This window comes from Rhineura floridana, chromosome 5 (assembly GCF_030035675.1).
Source record: "Rhineura floridana isolate rRhiFlo1 chromosome 5, rRhiFlo1.hap2, whole genome shotgun sequence".
Classification (NCBI taxonomy): domain Eukaryota; kingdom Metazoa; phylum Chordata; class Lepidosauria; order Squamata; family Rhineuridae; genus Rhineura; species Rhineura floridana.
In genome coordinates, this window is record NC_084484.1 from 126,895,268 (window position 1) to 126,916,698 (window position 21,431).

At 42.3% G+C, this 21,431-nt stretch overlaps 1 protein-coding gene across 2 annotated transcripts; it reads left to right on the forward strand.

Moving 5' to 3' along the window:
• Positions 1 to 254: 254 nt before the first annotated feature.
• RIOX2 (ribosomal oxygenase 2) lies at positions 255 to 19,242 on the forward strand. Of its 2 annotated transcripts, none has more exons than XM_061628031.1 (10): positions 255 to 527; positions 4,220 to 4,649; positions 7,384 to 7,503; positions 7,797 to 7,925; positions 8,640 to 8,743; positions 14,001 to 14,103; positions 15,660 to 15,825; positions 16,356 to 16,438; positions 17,339 to 17,443; positions 18,015 to 19,242. In XM_061628031.1, exons 1-10 carry the CDS (start codon positions 265 to 267, stop codon positions 18,171 to 18,173), a joined length of 1,662 nt encoding a protein of 553 aa, XP_061484015.1. In that variant the 5' UTR covers positions 255 to 264; the 3' UTR covers positions 18,174 to 19,242. The 2 variants fall into 2 exon arrangements, with proteins under 2 accessions (XP_061484015.1, XP_061484016.1); XM_061628032.1 differs by lacking the exon at positions 255 to 527 and adding an exon at positions 541 to 1,290.
• The last annotated feature ends 2,189 nt before the right edge of the window (positions 19,243 to 21,431 follow it).

Here is a 21,431-nt window from a genome sequence, read left to right on the forward strand (position 1 = left end):
TCATGTTGATTTCTACTTTGCATGAATTTATAATGCCTTTCTATTGTTAGCTCCTCCCAACCTAAATTTCTCTGCAATATAACATAGGCAGTGATATTGTGCTATAGAGAGTTGGATGAAAACGTTCCCAGTTCCTTTTCCTCAGGCTCTCTCCTTTGCATAGATGTCTGATTATTTTAAATAGTGGCGTGCTAGGGAGAAATACCACCGGTGCAGCGCACGCACACGCTCACACACACTTGAGCCTGAAGGGGATTCAGGGACATGAAATTCACCGATCGAATTTATACACGTCTAGAACTAAGAAGCCCACCAAAACCTACTCCTGCCAGACGGCAGCTAAAGCTACTACCCGACGCAGTCGACGGGGGGCGGAAAAGCAACAAGTCTCGTTCAATAAGAGAGAACGGGAGTAGCGGAAGGAAAAAGGAAGACGACAGTTCTTCCTTCTCTCCCGCCTTTGCAGAAACCGCGCGGAGGGGTAGCTTAAGTTCACGCTGTAGCACACGTGCCTGGGCGCTCGGCAGGTCGGTATAAAGTGCGTCGGAATCGAGCAAAAGCGGCAGCGTGTGGCTTACCTCAGCGTACCCGCGGTCCTTCCACCCCGACACCCATAGAAACGGTCTCCTCTCCCTTTTCACAGAGAGCGTGAAGTGGTGTCGGCCATGCTCTTTCTGGGCAGGGCACTTATCTGAGGCCGGTCAATTCCCGACGTGCTGCAAATCTATGGCATTCCCTCCGAACCTCTCCCCTATTATGAAAAAACCAGTTTCCGCGCCGTCTGGTTCTCGGTCGTCTCATCTTGATCTGGCTCTATTGACCGCAAGCCCGTCTCCCCGCCATCTCTAAAGACTCGTTTTTTGTACCGTTGTGGGGAAAAATACTTACAAGTAGGGTTGTTGAAATGGATGTGGTTGGAGTGCCCAGAATTTACCGGGGGGGGGGGCTTGGGCCTTTGCTGCGGAGAACCTTGTCCGAAGAATGTTGCTGGCACCCGCGGATAAGCGTCTCGAATGTGCTGTAGGCCGGAAAATACGTGTTGCCCCTCTAGTGGGATCCGTCTTCGCTTGTGTACGGGAGATAAAGAGAAGCAGTCGGGAAAGGCTCTGATTTTGTTTTATTTTTTTAGGGGGACATTCCTCTTTATGCAGGCCATGGTGGGGGAAGAGGGTCTGCAGTACGGGAGGGATGTTTATTATTACATTTATTACACACTCTTCACCAGCAGGTTCCAGCAGCTTAACATTCAATATTAAAAACAATTAAAACGAAGTACAAGAATAGGAATAGGTAAGTACTGAAAACATATTATATCTGGAGTTAAAAGCTACAGAGGTGTGTCTTTAGCATTTGCCGAAAACTATACAGTGAGGAGGGAATTCCACTCTCTCAGGCCACCATCCACCAGACTTCAGAAGGTGGCTGAATTACCAAGAAGGCCCCCTCTGCTGATCTTAACACCAGAGAGGGTCTGTAGGAAAGGAGACAGTCGCTCAGATATTTGGGGCCTAAGTCGTTTGGGGCTTTAAATACTAGCGTGAGTGCCATAAATTTGGGCCCCCAAAACAAACTGCCAACTAATGCAGCTGTTTTTAAAACTTGCGTGCTTCCCACCAAGTGTTCCACACGACAGCCCCTTTCCCCCTTTATTCAGGGGTGGGGAACCTGTGGCCCTCCAGATATTGCTGGCCTGAACATTTGGGGCTTTTTAGTTTAGAAGAAAACAGTAAGAGTGGACATGATAAGGGTATATAAAATTAAGCCTGGTGTGGAGAAGGGGCTAGACTAGAGAGATGTTTTTCTCCCTCTCATAATAACAGAACTCTGGGATATATTGAAGCTTAATGTTGAAAGATTCAGAACAAAAGAAAGTACTTCATACCATGAAAGTACTTAAAACAATGGAATTTGTGCCCATAAGAGGTCATGATGGCTACAATCTTGAATGGTTTTGAAAGAGGATTAGACATGGAGGATAAGGCCGCTCAGTACCAGTTGCTGGAAATCAGAAGTGGGTAGAGTGGCATTTAGGCATTCAGGTCCTCCTTGGAGACTTTCCATAGGCATCTGATTGGCTGCTGTGCAGAATACTGGACTGGATGAGCCTTTGGCTGATCCAGCAAGCTCTTCATATGTTCTTAATTCCCCTCAGCCCCAGTGAGCCTCATCAGTGATCGGGGATGGTGGGAATTTTCCTACAACATCTGGAAGGCTACAAGTTCCCCAGTTCCCCTTAAATAAATGACTGGTCTATTTACTTGATGGTGATTGCGCTCTCCTTGGAGATGTCTACTGCTGCTTGGATACTTGTGATTATCCTATGGAAAATAGGGGTATAGGTGTTACATATCCTGATTCCCTGTTCCCAGCTGAGCTTAACTGTGAGCCTGCTATGTGGTCTTCTGCAAGTGTTTTCCCATCTACAATATTGGATAATATTTTAATTGTAAGGTTTTCTGAGATCATGTATACATAGTGCATATTTTAAGAGTTAAGCAGCTTGCTGTAGCTAAGTAGGCCCGAGTCTAATAAATGCTTGCATGGGAGACTGCCTAGAGATCCCCACTCAGTTCAATGATGGAAGAAAGGTGACATTTGAATGTACTAAATAAATAAAAGTTATTTGAACACTCAAAAGTGCCATGCAAAATGGTAAGAATGACATGTGAAGCTCATTTTTAGCTTTTCAGTGTTATGATCTGTCATCCTAAAATGTATGTGAGGAAACATTTTTGCTCTCCCCCCCCTTCTATATTTGCATCTGCCTGTTCCTGTTAACACTGTTTTCCTGCAGCTCTTAAGTAGATTTAAGTGTAGGACGGCATAAAGTGTACCCATTAAAACATATAGTTTAAGTTGTAGGAAAAAAGAAAGCAAACTAATGTTTAATGAATTATTTGCTGCCCAAGAGAGTGCACAGGTTGTTAAATGGCATGATGGTGATGGACATATACCTTCGAGCTCCAAAATCTAAAAATGTTTTACATGATGTGTTTCTGTGGCTCTGTTAATGCTATTCTCTGGCTGAAACCAGCTGCTAACAGGCAAGCAATGTTCTTCCAACAGAGAGAATGGGAAGGTGGATTGAGGACATCAGGCAATTGCCATTGTCACAGAAAATGTCATGGAATCTCTGGGACTCAAACAGAGCAGCATTTTTTAAAAGCTTTATCTTAAAACTAACATGCATGCAATCTGATAATGGAGGCTTGAAGAGTTAAGGTGACCTAGCTGAGATGTGAGCCTCTCTAAAACCTATAAGAGGAGCTGTGAGTCTATACCAGGAAAAAATATTAAAAACAGTAACTCATGCCGCAGTAGATCAGTTAAGACTAATGTAGACATACATGTACATTAGTGTCTTCTCATTCTGTATGTCTTTTGCCTCTGTGGAGAAGGAATAGTTTTTGTCCTTCGTATATTTGGTATGAGATGATTTTGACTTTCCTTATAATAAATTATGGTGACTTGCCCTTCAGTCTTAAACATACATATTTGATGTCCCATTAATTCTGGTGACATACAGTACTGACCGGCTATCCTAGTTCTGGCAGGATTGCAGCTGTGTGGTCTGATCCAATCCATATTTCCTTGGAAGTAAGTCCAACTGAGTTCAGCGGAACTTAACTGTGCCTAGGAAAGTAGCCATAATTTATTCCTTTTGATGGTCTGATCCTCAGCAGGTTTACATAGTTCAGTGGGCTAATCTTAAAATAGACTGCAGTTCTGTTGCAGTCAGAAGTAAGTCTGTTTGAACTTGGTGGGTCTTACTTATGAATAGACATGCATAGGATCAGACTTAGGGCTCCTCCAGATGATTTGTTTATTCAGCATTCATTCTGATTTGCTTGCACAAAACTTACACAGTGGTTAGATTGTATCTGGTCTTTATTGACTGTTCTGATTTGTTCATCTCTTCTGATGTGTTTACGGGGCAATAACAATACAATAAGCAGACAATGAGCATTCATCTTGATTCACTTCTGAGTTGTTTATGCTTCTTGTTAATTATTCATTCATCCAACCTTTTTTAGTGCATTCGCCTTTGCTTTCCTAACTACAACTGTTTTTTATTTTAAAGTGGATTTCTTGTGCTAGGGTGACAGTGCTTTAATCCCCCTCAGTTCTTTGAATCTAAAGTTCCAGTATGCGCTTGAATCCTTTCCACAAAGTAATGGCAGTCTGGAGGCACCTTTAATTTCTTCGTTATTTTATGCAGGACCATGCCCAAAAAAGGAGTGAGACGAGCTGGAATGGAGACGGAACGTTTGCCAGGCAAAAAAGCAAAAGTGGGAGCATCCTGCCCATTACCTACAAAATATGACCATCCAGAGAATGTATTTGAGTGTTTGATCTCTCCTATCAAACAAGATGAATTTTTCAGAGAATACTGGGAACAGAAGCCACTGCTGCTTCAGAGAGATGAGCCTTCTCTGGCATTGTACTACCAGTCTCTGTTTCAGTTAACTGACCTGAAAGACATAGTTAAACAGGGTTTGTACTATGGAAGGGACATTAATATCTGCAGAAGTATGAATGGAAAAAAAAAGATTTTTAACAAAGTTGGCAGAGTTAGCTATGAACAACTGAAGAAAGACTTTGATCAGAGAAAGGCTACAATACAATTTCACCAGCCCCAGAGATTTAAGGTAAAATCCTGCAGTTGTCTGTCTGTGGTTGCTCTTTGAGTTGTAATCTTGCATTACCAAAATTTAGGGGGCAGGCTGCAGAACTGGGTGAGCTCATCCTCCACCTTGGTTTAGTGTTGCACGCAACTCTTGCCAACCTGGATTGAAAAGAGTCCAGTGACATTTCTAGACTGAGAAGCCATAGATTGCTCAATTTTTAAATTTTGTTGTATAGTAGTCCTGCTTTGGTACACAGTTACTGATATCTCTGTTGATATCACAGGAGTTAGAGACTGACTAATTCATTGAAGTACCAAGGATCAGTGGCCACAGAACTATGATGCAATATTTCTGTAAAGAATTTGGGGGGGGAAATACTTCAAAATACACATTTGAGGTGCAGATTTCATTGGGAATTAGGATTGCTTTAAAAATGTTGGCTATAAAAATATTGACACAATAGGTTAATCACTATTAATGTATTAATTTTTTTGTATTTTGGTAATTATGGCAGTCGAACATCCTCTTGTATGCTCACTTGGATATTGTTAATGTTGGTATTTCACATATTGGCTTGGATTTAGAAATTTTGAAAAAAATACAATTTAAGCCAAACTTAGTTGATTTACTTCTCTGTCCTGCAAGGAGGTACCATGGAGTGTCAGTCTTGCGGAAAACATGAACTCTTTTAGGGCTACAATGATGATATGAAACCAGTATTTCTAGTGAAGAATGGCTCAGGATGCCCTTTCAGTCTTTTGGAGGAAATGGTCATACTTGGAGGAGCTGACTGTTTGTTGGAAATTAGTACTGCTCCTTTTGGGTGTGAACCACAAATTGGTTCCAGGAGAGTTCCTATATTGATGATTCATCATAAATGAATAAGTGATGTCAAGAATGCCTGGTTTGCTAATAGAGATGGTTCTGTGGCAGGGAATTGTGGAGGAAACATGTTGCCTGAATTAGGGCTTCTAGAAGGGCACGAGACTGTCAGTTTAAGGGGTGGTGGCAGCCTACCTAGCTTATAGGATTGGCGTTGGTTTAACTCAGTCCTAATAAGGGAGACATGGATTGTGCCTCGCCAGGATCACTTGCCCTGGGTTTGGGAGTGGACACCCCCCCCCATGCGGGAGTTCTTTACAAGTGGGACCTTAAAATGTTGTTCTGTGGAGTGTTTTGGGTAGTCATGCCTTTCAGGGCATTCTGTGCTATTTCTGTCTGTCTGTCTCTCTCTCTCCCTCCTCTTCCTTAGCATTTTGTGGAGCATGATCTATACTCATTGTACTACTTGGGTTTTTCTCTCTATCTTTTTGCTCCAGCAAACTTGGTGGTTCCCCTGAACATGCTAATATTTTCCTCTCATTTCTTAATATCTGAGTTTTGCTATTAGAATATATAAGATAATCCATTCAGCCATTTTTGAATCGTTGACTTGCTATTGGGTAAAGAGAAAATGTGATGAGAGAGAACATGACACGTATACAAAAACTATATTTTGTATATTATGCTAATCAAATGTGTGAATATTGGAATATTGATGATACATGTTATTTTAATGCAAGTCTTGCACAATGTGTGTGTTTACAATTGTATATTATGCCTTAATGAAATGGTGCTTATTCTTTCTGTAAACTTTATTTTGCGTATTCAGATGCCAGTAGCCTGTTTTTTTAAAATATACTAATGAAGCTAGGGAAAAAGGAACAGCAAACTATGGAGATTCCAAGGACTAGAAAAAAAGATAGAAGCAGGAAACGTGCACTAAAAGGAAGGGCAAAACAGCAAACTTTTAGAACCCCAGAGATGCCTATTGCTTGCTGTCCAAACAACTCACTTATCAGTCACAGCTCTGACTTCTCTCATTGGATAATAACACTGACTGGCAGGAGCAGCCAGGTTGGCTCATTTCACATAAATTGCTTAGGATACCTTCCCATTGTGCTCCATAACTCCTTCTAGGAGGTTAGAGACTTGCTTTTTTAAAAATGGAAGCTCAGATTCTGGTCTACCTGCTGGGGGAGTGACTGAAGGCCTTTGTGGGCACCATGACACCTGTGGGCAATGGGTTGGCAATCCCCAGTGTAGTTGTTACAGTGGGACCTGGGACACCAAGGTTCAAATCTCACTAGACCATGAAGCACACTGGGTGACCTTGGACAAGACGCTGTCTTTCAGCCTAACCTATTTTACAGGGTTGTTGTGAGGATAAAATTGGGAGGGAAGAACCATGTTTGTACGCCACCTTGAGCTTCTTGGAGGAAAGATGGAATGTAAATATAATAATAAATAAATACATTTCAATAAGAATAACTTGATTTCAAGGGAAAACAAAAAGGGTCAATGTTTGGCTGGATGGAATGGCCCAGTAGCAGTGTACTATACAGGGTATGGTTGCATATTGTTGCTTGTATAAGTGGCTAAGTAGAGGTTTGCATTGGCAGAATTTGGCATCAGTTGAACTTAGGTTTTCTGCCTGCTTCCTGTCTAGCTTGCTGACATGTTTTCAGATAATGCAGCAGCTGTATGAATTAGTATGGCAGCAGGCACCCTTTCCCTGGGGGAATGTTCTACTTTTTTGTTTTTGTTTTGTACTTTTTCTCAAATGGGTCATCTAGACGTCATATGTAGAATGGTATAAGATTTTGCAACAGTAGAATGCAAACACAGTGGGTGAAGGGGATAGGAAGAGAAAGCAATGCCAAGTCAACTGCCATGACTGTTTCTGCCTCTTCCTGCCTCCCCCCCCCTTTTAAAGGATGAGCTGTGGAGGATCCAGGAGAAGTTGGAGTGCTACTTTGGCTCATTGGTTGGATCTAATATTTACATTACTCCTCCAGGATCCCAAGGTCTGCCACCACACTATGATGATGTTGAGGTAAGAAGACCCACAATTGCCTGTTAGTTTCTCGTTTGCAGAAGATTTCAGAAGCAGAATAAAGTAACTTTGTGGAAGTCTTTACATGAGTCCACATATGTGGGTGATGTGTGCGTATATAGAGGTGGATTCTGATTGGAGGGGGGACTAGTATCAACTACTTTCAATATTTAACAAGTGTTTGTTTAAATAAAGAACTAACTTCCAACAAATGTTTATTCCTTAGTGAGGTTAGGTTAAAGTCTGAGGAACTGTGAGACCTTTTGATGCTTATTGACTTGTGGTCCTTGCAGGTGTTTATCTTACAGCTGGAAGGAGAGAAGCACTGGCGGCTCTACCAGCCTACTGTATGCTTAGCTCAAGGATACAATGTTGAACCTGAGGAGAAGATTGGGACACCGACACATGACTTCTTGTTAAAGGTACTCATACCAAATGCCAAGATCTTAAAGAGAGGATTGATCACCTTGTTTGATGTGGCTTATTCCACAATGCCTCTGCTTTTAGTCACATTGACCAACTTTAATTCTTACAAGCGTTTCCTCAGTTAAGGGGAGTGGATGTGTCCTGATGTTCTTCTTGGATAGTATTGTGAGTTTCTGACAACCAGTATCTGTAATAAATTGCAGTGAATATCCTGTAAATTTACATGTTTCCAGGATTAATAGCTTTTGATGACACAATTATTTTCTTTCTTTTTGCTTTGTTGCTGTTTTATAGTTCTATTATGGTTTTATTGTTTAGTCTGAACTAGTTGTACTTTGTTAGCTGCTAGAACTTTCTGCATATGTTATTTAATGCTGTGCAGGTCTGTGTTTTATCTGCTCCTTTGGTTTCACATTGATACTGTTTTTTGATATTAATGACTTTGTAAGCTACCTGGAATAATGTTAACTAACAAGTTTGTTTAGGTTTCCTATAGTCTATGTAGTTTAGGTGTAGGATTTTGGAATTCTGTGGTATAGCTCTGCCTGAAAATGAGGGAATTCTGTGACATGACAGAATTGTACATTCAGCAGTTTGTGTTTTTGTTATTGAGAGAGTAATTTTTCTTTATTTTTCAAGCACAGCAGTGTAGCCTTAATAAACAGTCAAAATAATTTATTTGTAATTGTCTTGCCTGCATTTTCCTCCAGCCAGGAGACTTGTTATATTTTCCAAGAGGAACCATACATCAAGCTGACACACCTCCTGGGGTATCTCATTCTACCCATGTGACCATCAGCACCTGTCAGAACAAGTAAGCCCTCTGCTTTATGTTTCTAGTACAGTTTTCTTGCCAGTGACTTTGAACTAAATGAATTTGTAAGCTAACATGTTGGGAGTTTTTTTTAGTAAAGATTTATATACTACTAAATTAACAAAAACCTCTGAGCCGTTTACCTAAAACAATATAAAATATTCATTACATGCATTGTTTTGTTCTTTTGTAAAATAGATCAAGGTGGGAAACCTTTGGCCTTTTGCTGGGCTACAACTCCCACCATCTCATGACTTTATAATATGCAAAATACTTATTGGAGCAAGGATAATACTTCAGCAAGTGGGGATCTAGAGGCATTGAAGGAGAAGTGGGGGAATAATAAGAGTCAGACCCTGATTTCTATGCTGCTGCTCTGTGTTCAGGCAGCAAAGTCAGTGATTCAGCAACAAATAGAACTATAGTCATGTTGAGACCAGAGCCACAGAACAAGAGGGGTGGTATTCAATGCTAGTCCTACTCAGATTAGATCTGCTGAAGTTAATAAACACAAATAACTTATGTTCATTAATTTCAGTGGGGCTGCTATGAGTAGAGAGCCAGTGTGGCGTAGTGGTTAAGGTGTTGGACTACGACCTGGGAGACCACGGTTCGAATCCCCACACAACCATGAAACTCACTGGGTGACCTTGGGCCAGTCACTGCCTCTCAGCCTCATGAAAACCCTATTCATAGGGTCACCATAAGTCGGAATCAACTTGAAGGCAGTGCATTTACATTTTTTACTATGAGTAAGTCTTAGTTGGTTTTATATTTTTTTATACAGTAGGGCCCCGCTTACTGGCGTTCCGCTAATGTGGCGGCTTTCCTCCCCTCTTTAAAAGCCGTTTTTGCAGCATTTTCACGTCATTTTTGCGCGATGCGCCCCATTAAAGTCAATGGGGTTCCGCCTTACAGCGATTTCCGCTTTACAGCAGGGGTCCAGAACAGAACCCGCCATATAAGCGGGGCCCTACTGTATAAGATATGTATATGTTTTAAAACAAAGGCATCAAAGCATATTTTAGTACTGTGCAACCATGCAATTCCTATAGAATAGCCATGACGTGCCTTGGCAGGGTGGGTCCCTTCCCTATCACAATACTCTTCATTTCTTTTGCTGAGGCCAGTGGCACTGGCAACTTTGGCCTATGTGGCTAGAGTTTAGACTCTTTATTAATGGCCCCATTCCAGGGAGAGACAACCTATTGCAATGTTGGCTTGATTGGATCACATTTCCTCACCTAAGGTATACATGGCTTACAACATTCCCTTTGTTGAGATGAACAATTTAATCCTTTAGATACCTTTTCCTTGATGCTTCAAGTCTCCTTGCTTTTCCTGTACAGGAGACCAAACTGAACCCATACTAAACTACACCCCTGATGCAGACTTCCTCTGAGACTGGTACCGCTATGTGACCAAATGTGGCCCCTGAGCATTTAAAACTAGACCCCGCCCCTGCGTCCTTCTTAACTTGTCCCCTGAAGGATGCAGCCCATTTCTCATCCCCCTTTGTGAGCTTTTTGTCATGGAACATAGCCGGATGGAGGAATAAGTTAAATGATCAAGAGTTTCTTGACTACCTCCAACTTTTCCAAATTATCTGCCTACAAGAAACCTGGCTCTTAGACCCCGCTGCCCCCTCTTTACAGGGATATAAAGTGTGGGAGAAACCCGCAAAAAAGACTTTTGCCAAGGGCCGGGGGAGTGGGGGCCTAGCAACTTTGGTCACTACAGCTACAAACATTTATGCAGCCATGCCATCGGGCACTTCCCCAGATATATGCCTAACATTAACCCTTTCCATTCTGGGCTTACCTCCTATCATCTGCCTCAATGTATACTTCCCCCCTTTGTCACATGGCCGATCTTTGTCCGTGTGGCGGGAAATGGAGGCTTACATTGAAGGCTTGTTAAGCCAATATCCTTCTCACCAGCTACTTATCTGCGGTGATTTCAATGCCCGAATAGGCTCCACTAAGACTCTCGGCATCGATCCCTGGCCCGCCACAGTATCTGCAACTCAGTTCGAGAGACAATCATGGGACAAAACAGTAAATAGAAATGGGCAAGGCCTGGTACAATGGCTAGCCAACTTCCAGCTCTTGTGCCTAAATGGCTCAGCGCTCGACTCCTCTGGGGGCTTCTTCACTTACATCACAGACAAAGGGGCGAGTGTTGTGGATTATTTTCTGGGCTCTCTAACCTTGGGCCCCTTGGTCAAGGAAGTCTCTGTTGACTCTCGAGCCGACAGTGACCATCTCCCACTCAGGCTATCGCTAAATACAACTTACCAGATATCACACCCGCCCCCAAATCCCTTTGCAGGCTGCCTCTTCGGCATCACCCGACTCAAATGGTCGATCTCTATAGGTTTTAATGTTTCCCAGTACCTTCGGACTCAGCCCATGTTAGATGTTCGCCAATCAGCTGCGGCTAGCCTGTCAACCATAACTCTTACAGACAGATTGTGGAAGGGTTGAAATCCCTGGTAACTACCCATGGACATAAAGAACACCTAGCAAACCCAAGGTCATGGTACGATGCAGAGTGTAGAGTTAAGAAAAAAGAAATACAGGCCCACATGATGTTGGTACGATGTGATCCATCATCTGAAACGATCGAGCCTCTGATCCAAATAAAAAAGCAATACAAGGCCCTGTTAAGGGATAAGAAGCAGGCCTTCGTTGCCGAAAATTGGCGCACACTCGGCCTTGCCTTATCCCACAATAAGGACGCAGAATTTTGGAGAACACCAGGGGCTCTCCCAGAACCCTTATGTTAACATCCCTCCCATCCTACCGGATACTTGGGTGGCACATTTTCGCGCCATCTTTGAGTCCCTTACCCCTCCCCCCCTAGTTCCCAGGAAGGCCTGTCCCCCGTTCCCTTACCAATCTGGGCCCCCGTCTCTTGTCTTGAGATTGAGGAGCTAATAGCAACTCTTAGGCTGGGTAAGGCTCCCGGGGAGGATATGCTCCCACCGGAGATCTATCTGGTGGAAGCCTCTTGGTGGACTCCTATTCTAGCAACTCTTTTCTCAGCGATAAATTCTACCGCCAACATCCCAAGGGGATGGCGTACCAGCATCATAGTTCCGATACATAAAAAGGAGGATCCCACCGACCCCCGAAACTACAGGCCGATCAGCCTCCTTAATGTAGCCTCTAAACTGTATGCCCGCTACCTATTGAACAAACTTTTGCAATGGGATGACCACAATAAGGTAATCCACCAAGAGCAAGCAGGCTTCCGGAAAGGAAGAAGCACCATAGACCAGGAGTATATCTTACACCATTTAATTAGTAAGACAACCATCGTTCCATCAAATTCACTCTATGTGGCGTTTGTGGACCTCTCATTGGCGTTTGATTCAATAGATAGAAATCTCCTATGGTCCAAGCTGGACCAATCAAACTTGGACAAAAGGCTGCTTTGGCTAATTAAGTCACTCCATCAGGATAATTTCCTCCAGGTACACCTAGGTCTAAATGGCGCCCTGTCACATCCAATCCCTGTAGGTAGGGGAGTAAAACAGGGCTGTGTGCTGGCCCCTTTTTTATTTAATTTCTATCAGAACGGGTTAGTTCCAGCCCGTTCCTCCCCAGTTTTCTTCCCCCCAGCCGTTGGAGCAAGGAAGATTTCCATCTTGCTTTATGCAGATGACCTTGCGTTACTATCAATAACTGAAATCGGCCTGAAAAGAATGTTGGCAAGGCTGTCTGAGTACTGCAAGGAACACTCCTTGACAATAAACCACCTTAAAACCAAAATTATGGTTTGTGGGAAAAATGGGAGATCTACCCACAGATGGGCCATAAATGGGCAGCCTTTAGAAAAAGTACACTCCTTTAAATACCTAGGCCTACATCTCAGCTATAATGCCACCTGGAAGCAGCATTTTGAGGAAACTAAGCTGATAAACGCCAGAATCTCTGGCCAATTTTGCCGCTTCTTTTATTCACGCGGGGGTCAACTGGTAAACCCCATGCTGAAAATTTACCAGGCTAAGGCCTTACCGATGATCCTGTATGGCGCAGAGCTATGGGCCCCGACAGTTAAGCTAAGGTTAGAGGTGCTTCAAAACTCCTTAATGAGACAGATCACCGGGCTTTCCCCCGGCGTGCCCTCAGCCCATTTGAGAGCTGAATTAGGACAGCCCTCTCTGGCAGCCAGAGTTGACCTGGCACAAATGAGATTCTGGAAGAGAATCCTCCAAATGGAGGAATCCTCTTTGGTCCGACTATGTTGGCAGGAACAGATTCGATTAGAGAGCTGAGCGCAATGGTGCCAAGCCCTACTGTCTTCATATGAGCTTAACTGGAAGAATCTACTATCCCTCCATCCCAATGCGCTCCGAAATAGAGTCTTTGACTTTGATGCGAACCAAGACAGGGCCGCAATAGTTGCCTCTCCCTTTTCCCCATGGTTCTCGAAACTTAAACCCAACCACGCCACTTCTCAATATTTCGAAACGCACGTGCTCCCCTCCGGAAAGCCTTTACAGAACTCCGTTTTCAAACAATGCCAACTGCTTTCTTGGAGGGGAGATATTCCCAGACCCCTTATTCCCAGAGACACTGCATTCGAGGTTGCAGGGTGGTCGAAGATGTAACCCATTATTTGTTAACTTGCCCTTTATATGATGACCCAAGGAGGAAATTTTTAGCCCCAATCACAAACTCCTATAGGGACTTGTTTCCAGAGGAGCAAATGCTTCTCCTCCTGGCGGATTTAGATAGATCTACCACGCAGGCAGCAGCCAACTTCGCTTTGGCTGCGAGGAAATTGAGAGCTACATATCTCAAGGCCCTTAAGGGATAAGTCAGGAAATTTTTTTATTGTACTGAGCTATTTTACGTATTTTAACTACTTTATGCGTGTTTGTATGTTTTTGTATGCTTTGCAATGGCTTATGGCCGAAATGCAATAAACTGAACTAGAACTAGAACATAAGCAGTACTGGGGTGGAACATCTCCCAGGATCTTGTAGCTTGCAGCCTGTCAACAATAGTCTATTTGGATTGATCACTTAGGACATGAGTGCACATGTGGTGGGCTTGTATTGTTCTTAAGCTTTCTCAGTTTCAATCCATGTGGATTGATAAAGTTGTAAAGAGGATGTTGTGCTAGAGGAGGACTTGACGTGATTTTCAAAGCCAGTTTTTATTTCTCTTTATCCTCAGCAAGAAGCATTGTTCTGAATTGACTTGCTTAGCATTGATGCTTTTTATTTTTTCCGCCTGTGTTGCAGCTCTTGGAGAGATTTTTTGCTGGACGTGGTTCCTGGACTTGTGTTGGATACGGCAAAAGAAGATGTTGAATTTCGGAAGAGCATTCCAAGGCAATTACTGATGGTAAAGATGCACGGTTAAAGAAAAGCAACAACAGTGTATGCCTGCTCTTAATGGGAAAATTTATAGTCATAACTCTAAACATAGTATAACTCTCTTAATCTCCACTAGCAGTTCTAAAATGTTGGAAGGTCAGCCTTATCTGTTAGCATCAGATCTATACTGTGTGGTCGCGTTTGCATGTAACATTCAGCCAGAAAGGATGTTTATTAAACCATACAGTGCACAAGCTGCATCCTAGTGTATGTAATAACCTAACCGTTCTGTTCCCTTCTGTGAGCAATGAAACAAATCATGAAGCAGTCGACTTAATATTGGCATCAGAACACAGGACTGTAGTTTATTTCACTCAAATCATCCATAATTGTTAAGCCAGCAACAAGCCATGGCTTCAAATTGGCTAGCGATCATGGATGGTTTGGGTGACAGAAGACATGATCCTTGATTTGGGTACAAAGCTTAAGAGAGCTACTTCATGGTTTGCTTCATGTTTGTGAAGTGGGAGAGCTCGGGCTATGTGCACAGTATGGTTTTATAAACCGCAATTTCTGACTTAGTATTACATCCAAACGCAACCTACGGTTCTTTTTTACGGCTGTGTGAAGGAAACTGGTATACTGCCAAGTATTGATGTTCTCCCACATTTCTCTTGTGTGGCAACATGGCTTTCTTGCTTGACCTCTTCATAATGGGAACTTACTAATTTGTTTATTTAACAAAATTTGTATACTGCTTGATAGTAACAAAACTTACTAGAATCATAAAATTATGAATAAAAACAATTAAAAACAAGCAATTAAAAACATTTAAAAGACAATTAAAATAATCAGTAAGCTAAAAAGAGTTTAAAACACATGGTTTACCTTAATAGAATGTTTTAAGCAGGCACTGAAAAGAATACAACGAAGCCGCCTGCCTGATGTCAATAGTCAGGGAGTTCCGAAGTGTAGGTGCTGCTACACTGAAAGAATGATTTCTTACAACTGCAGAGCAAGTATTGTGGCACCTGTAATAGTACCAGTTTTGTAGCATAAAACAGCAAGGACTATTCTAAAAACAAACTAAAGTAAGAGAACGTATATACCCTTTTTTGCTTTACAATAATGATGGGAAATGATACAAATTTGAATGCTTTGAGTCAAGCGTAGGCAAAATAAAACTTGCAGTGTCCTTGCAGAGTTTTGTTAGAGGTCTTGTGATAAAGAGAACTAATTTCTAGCCTGCAAGTTGTAGATGAATATTTATCTGTAACTTGACAAAGTTACAGATATCTTTGTAACTTATAAAGAAGTATGTGAAAACAAAACCCAAACTAACACCAGATTTTATGACTTCATAATGTAGTACTTGAATCCATGTAACTTAATCACCATTGTCTTCCCAAAACTGTGACAGCAGGAAAATGAGTTAAATGGAACTCTTGCTTGTTCCAGAAAACTTGCCTATGCAATTCCATCCTAGCATCTGTAATGCCTGGAGGACTTTATACTGCATTCTCTAGTAAACTAAGATCTTGTTTCTAATTGCTAGCATAAATTCTTCTTGGTCTTCTTGTTCAGAAGGTGGATTTGTCTGATTCATCCAGGCAATTAAGTGGCTTTCTGAGATGCCTTGCAGACCGTCTGGAGGATGGCAGAGACCTGAGATCATCTGACATGAAAAAGGATTTTATTATGAACAGACTACCTCCTTTCTTGGGGACTAGCTTTGACTCTCTGGCTCCAGGTGACGTCTTAAGTGTACAATGGCCACTTTTCGTAAAGAGCTTTGGTACTATAGATGTAGCAGTAGAACCATTTATTTATCATTCATCTTTGGTACCATAGATGTAGCAGTAGAACCATTTATTTATCATTCAAATGGAAGCTGTTTGTCATAGATGAATTTAATGTGTAGACTGGTTTAAACAGCCTATATAGATGTTACATTTCTGAAGATTCCCTTAGTTTCTTTCTTTTCATATTTCAGTTAACATCTTAAAGGGGACCCACAGAGTATTGCAGCAGCTACTTCAGTGATAGATTGCATTTTGCAGTTTTTCTAATTAGGGAAATAGTTCCTGTGATCTTCCATGAGTCTCCACTTCAGATGTTTTATTGCTCATACAAGCAGACCATTTGTCTAAGCAGGAATTTACAGGAATTAGCCAGCTGTGGTAACATCTGCACTAGCTCTTAGTCAAGAGCGATATAAGCAGCAAAGGCTAGCTCACTGCTTTTCTCTCCATACTAATATTGCTATTCTTCCTTGTTTAGGTGGAGTACTACCAGTAATAGACAGCATAATCAGGCTACGGTTTAAAGACTACACAGTAATCACAGTGGAACCAGATCTTTTGGTGAGTACAGAGGAAGTGCTTGCAGAGACTTGCTTTTCAGTGACGAGTTGGCTGATGCTGTTTTTAGATTGCTTAGTTGTATCTCACCACTAGTGAGTGGAATTTATTATCAGGGCTGGTTCTAAAGGGCGACCAGGTGGGGAATGGCCTGAGGGCCCCTGGAGCTACAGAGGCCCCTGAGGGGCCCCTCCGCTCCCCTTCCCGCAGGAGCTGCGGATCGCAGGACAGGAGGAGCTTCTGAGCCGCCCGCCATCCCCCCGTTTCACCTACCTTTCTCTCTGCTGTTTTTTGCAGTGCGCGCAGGGTTGCCATCAATCAAGATGGTGGCCGAGGTTTCTGTAAGGGGCTGAAGCCTTTGCCGCCATCTTGGTTGATGGCAGCAATGCGTGCGCGTGCCATCAACCAAGATGGCGGCAGAGGCTTCAGCCCCTTACAGAAACCTCGGCCGCCATCTTGATTGATGGCAACCCTGTGCGCGCAGCCGCAAAAAAGAGCAGAGAAAGGTAGGTGAAGCGGGGAGATAGTGGGGGGATGGCAGGCGGCTCGGAAGCTCCTGTCCTGCAATCAGCGTTCCTGCTGCAGATCGCAGAAGGGGAGCGGAGGGCCCCGGGGCAGGCTGGTGCCCAAGGGCCCCGCATGCCTAGAGCTAGCCCTGTTTGTTATAATAGTAATTCAGTTCTGTAAAGGGAAAGTGTTAGCATTTTGTAAGAATTTAAAAGATAGCCTATAGATCCATATCCAGATATTGGCCTTTAGGTAAGGCATTTAATAATTACTGTTCAAAAACAAGATGAATGGTGAAACTTCCAAAGTTACCTTACAATGAAGGAGGATTTTTGTAAATGTTTTGATATCGATTGATAAATTACAATGGCATATTTTGTTTTTCTCATTTTCTAGGATGATATGCACAAAGAAATGATTTTTGTCTATCACTCCTTAAAGAACAAGAGGCAAGACCATATGATGGGGGATGAGGATATGAATGAGGAAAGAAGAGCAGAGGTTTGTTTTTCATTCTGCTAATTACATTGGTTACTGGAATAGTGTTGAAGTTCCTTATTTTCAGATGGTAATTACCTCTGCACACACTGCACTGTCTTTTCTCCCCCTGCTACTCACCCAGTGCTGGTGCAGCAGGATGTTAGCTTGTGCAATGCTGCCATTTTGCTTCATCCATTTGAAAAGCTGTGTACATATGCTGGACAGTGAGAGCCCTGCTGGGTCTGACCAAGAATCCATTTACTCCAGTATCCTTTGTCCAACTGTGACCAGCTAGATGCTCCCAGAAAACTCACAAGTGGGGTATGAAAGCAACAATATTGCCTTGTTCCCCTCTAGCAACTAATATTTAGTGTACTGCCTCTGAACCTGGAGGTTCCATTTGGCTAGCCTAGCTAATAAAGTACAGAAACATGCACTAAGATCTTTACAATGATTGTATTCATCTGCATGTCAGGAATTGTTAGTGGGCCAGGGTATGTTATGATTATTGGCATGCATAAAGTACTTCATGAAAAGTTCCTAATGTTTAGTTTCATATTGTCTCAGTAACATACTTTCTCTTTCTTTATAGACTTATGGGTTACGATTTCCCCTCTCACATATGGATGCACTAAAGCAAATATGGAGCTCTAATGCTGTTTGTGTTAAAGAACTGAATCTTACTTCAGATGCCGAAAAAGAGAACTTGGTGTTATCATTGTGGAGTGAATGGCTTGTTGAAGTAGTCTAAAAGTGTGATCTAGCTAAAATTAAGGAGACTTAAGAGTGCTTGACTTCAGTGGGAGAATCAAGTGTGGTCTCAAATAGCTCGTTGAAATAGAAGGGACCTAAGGCATGATCCAGCCAAAGTTAAATGGGCTTAAATCTGCCCATTGCACAGAAAGAGAAAAATGTGACCCCTTGTATATAAAGGCTCTTTTATAGCTTTTGTACATGTAGTGAGGTGGGAGGTAGTAGATTTATTGGATATAAAAAGAGCACATCGGAGGGTAGAGCAGGAATGGGGAACCTGTAGACCTCCAGAACTTGTTGGACTCCCACCCAGCATGGCTAATAACTGGTGAATTATGGGAGTTTTAGTCTAGCAACATCTGGAGGGCCACAGGGTTTCCACCCCTGATATAAAGCATCTGCAGATGAATGTGATGTGCTTTGTACTTTTCCAGGTATCAGTGGTGACAAGTTCAGTATACCTAAGTAAGGAACTGCTTTGCCATACTAAAGCTATTTGCTTCCTAAAAGTGACGACCCAAATTGTGGATAGTGCTATGGGCCTATGAAGTCAAAAGTGTCAGCACTTTTTAGTTGAATTGATTTCAAATAAGTGCTATTTCATGGTATAGAAAAAGCCAACCCACTACACTTCAGCATTGGTATCTCATAAAGGATGTAAATGGGATGTATTCTCTAGTAGTGTGAGAAAGCAAAAATAGAAGCACAGAGCATATTTCTATATATTTTATGCAAATGTTTCTTTTAATTACCTGGGAAATTAAGTTAGAAAATACGTTATATAAAACCTGTGTGTAAATATTTTTTTTCCTTCTGCCACCTCAGTAACTCCCCCAAAGTAAATATTAACAGAGTTCATAAGATGTTATCATGATGTTACTAGCAGCAGATATTCAACATTTAATGGATGAGGGAGGAGAGTATATTTATATCTATAATTTATTTATGCCAAATGATGCAGAATTACCTAGGGGTTAATATTCAAGGTGTGCATATATAAGACAAACCAGGCTCACACAAATATATGGTAAAGGTCTTGCATCACAATAAATGAGAATGGAACACTGGTTACTTACTGTGAAGATTCCTTCTTGTGTGTTATGCAGAGGCATCCACTGTGGGTTACACCTTTCCAACGTGTTTCCCCCATCCTCTACTCTTGTAGCTACTCTTAGTTAGGTACAGCAGAAAAGGAGGAGGGATCTGACTCAAGAGTGAGTATATATGTGTGACTTGATCCTGTATGTGATGTCAGTGTGAGGAACTACTTATGTTACCTAGGGTGTGGTAGTAGATGCCTTTACAAGACAAATAAGTAAGAATCTTCATGGTAAACAACCAATGTTCCATTCTCCTTGTTTGGCATGAAAGGTATCCACTATGTGTTAAAAACTGAGTATAATCCTAGGTGGTCTAAGAGACTTCATATTCAAGAGGTAGGATATGTTGGAGTAGCCAAATGCAGCCTCTGTGTGAATGTCCAGTCTGTATTGTTTTGTAAATATATTGGTGGATGACCATGTGGCTGTTTGGCCCTATCCTGGCACCATCACAGCATGTGCTTCAGCTAGTGGTAGAGAACCATGAAAAGGGCCTCCCCTGTTGATCTTAATACATGAGCTGGTTAATAAAGGGAGAGGCACCCCAAGTCATTTTTAGAGCTTTATATGTAAATATTAGCACCTTGATTGTACTTGAAAATGATTAGGCACCAATGTTATATTGATTGAGCTGGCTGTACTAGTTAACATCTTGGGAGTTGCATTCTGCAGAAGTTGCAGAATGCTGACCTCTTCTGAATAATCTTCAAGTGCAGCCCCCCTCCAATAGTACATTACATTAATCTGACTGGGAAGTTGCCAATTAAGTGTTGGTAGATAGAGGCACAGATGTGACTACTGCCCTGGTTAAGTATGCTGTAATATGCAGTGGAGTAGGCACGTGTTGGAACAAGGTCAGGGCTACACAGACTTTAATCCACATACAAATAAGCTGTAGTGGGCTCATCCTTGTGGAACTCCCTCCCAACTGAGATTAGACTCTCATCTTCCCTGTTGAGCCTCAGGCATGTGACTAAGACTTTGTTGTTCCAGCAGGCATTTTAAGGTAATACTTGATTTTATAATGATTTTGTTGTTTTACTGTTTCATTTTATGTATGACTTGTTTTTATGTACATTGCTTAGAAATGCAAATGATTACACAGTATATAATGCCTTAAATAGAATGTGGCTTTGTCTGACAGCTCCATCCTCTGAATTTATATTGACTGCACATCTAATTTATTTTTATTTATTATTATTTGATTTATATCCCGCCCTTCCTCCCCAGCAGGAGCCCAATTTGTGCCAAGTATGTTCCCATGGGTGGGTAGGATGGGGTCAAAAGGAAGTTCCTGGGCTCTGAGAGAAACTGGATTGACTCTGGGCATGAAGGTGGGATCAGTTATGTGCACTACTCTGTTCTTGAACATACAGAGGTTTTTACTTAACAGCAGAGTGCTAAGTTTGGAGGTGTTTTTTAGCTCAGTGATGTTAATGAGTGCCACTTTTAAGAATGGGAGGTGGAGTGACAGGAGACTTGAAGTTAGAACTTGTTTTGGGCAGGGCCAGCAAGTGGTCTGAAGCTTATTGTTTGAAAATATTAAAACAGTACCTTGAAGCCTGCTTATAGGACCAGCAATTCTTTTTCTTCCTGCTTGATATGGTTCCCCTTTTTCCTTTTGCACAATCTTAAGAATGCTGTCCAAGGAGTCTTGTATACTCTGTGGAGCGTTTCCTGAATGACAGGATGCTACTGCTGACCTCTTCTGGCCAATCTATTTTCCTGTCAGCTTCCAAACAACTAAGTGGAGCCAAGCTGAATCTGGGTGCCTAATTGGACCCTGTGATAGGTCAGGTTTGATTGGCAGAAACTAGGGAGGGGATGATGACAGATATAGAAGTCCTGAAATTCATGGGTGGTGGAGCCACCAAGATTACTTTGGACCCTTCCATTTGGATGTTGTGTAGCACCCATGCTATCAGTCCGTGTAAAGGAGGCCTAGTATCCAAGCTTGCATGAAGGCAGCGATTTGCCTCTGTTCCCTAAGTGGAATAGAACTGTCTAGTCTTCCAGTTGTTGTTGGGGCAAATGGGTCCACAGTTGGATGTCTGAACAGTTTCTGGATGGCTACAAACCAAGTTACTCTGTCCAGGCTCCATTCCTCTAGTTAGAAAGCTTGCTGCCTAAATCAGTCTGCCATTGGGTTTCAGCTT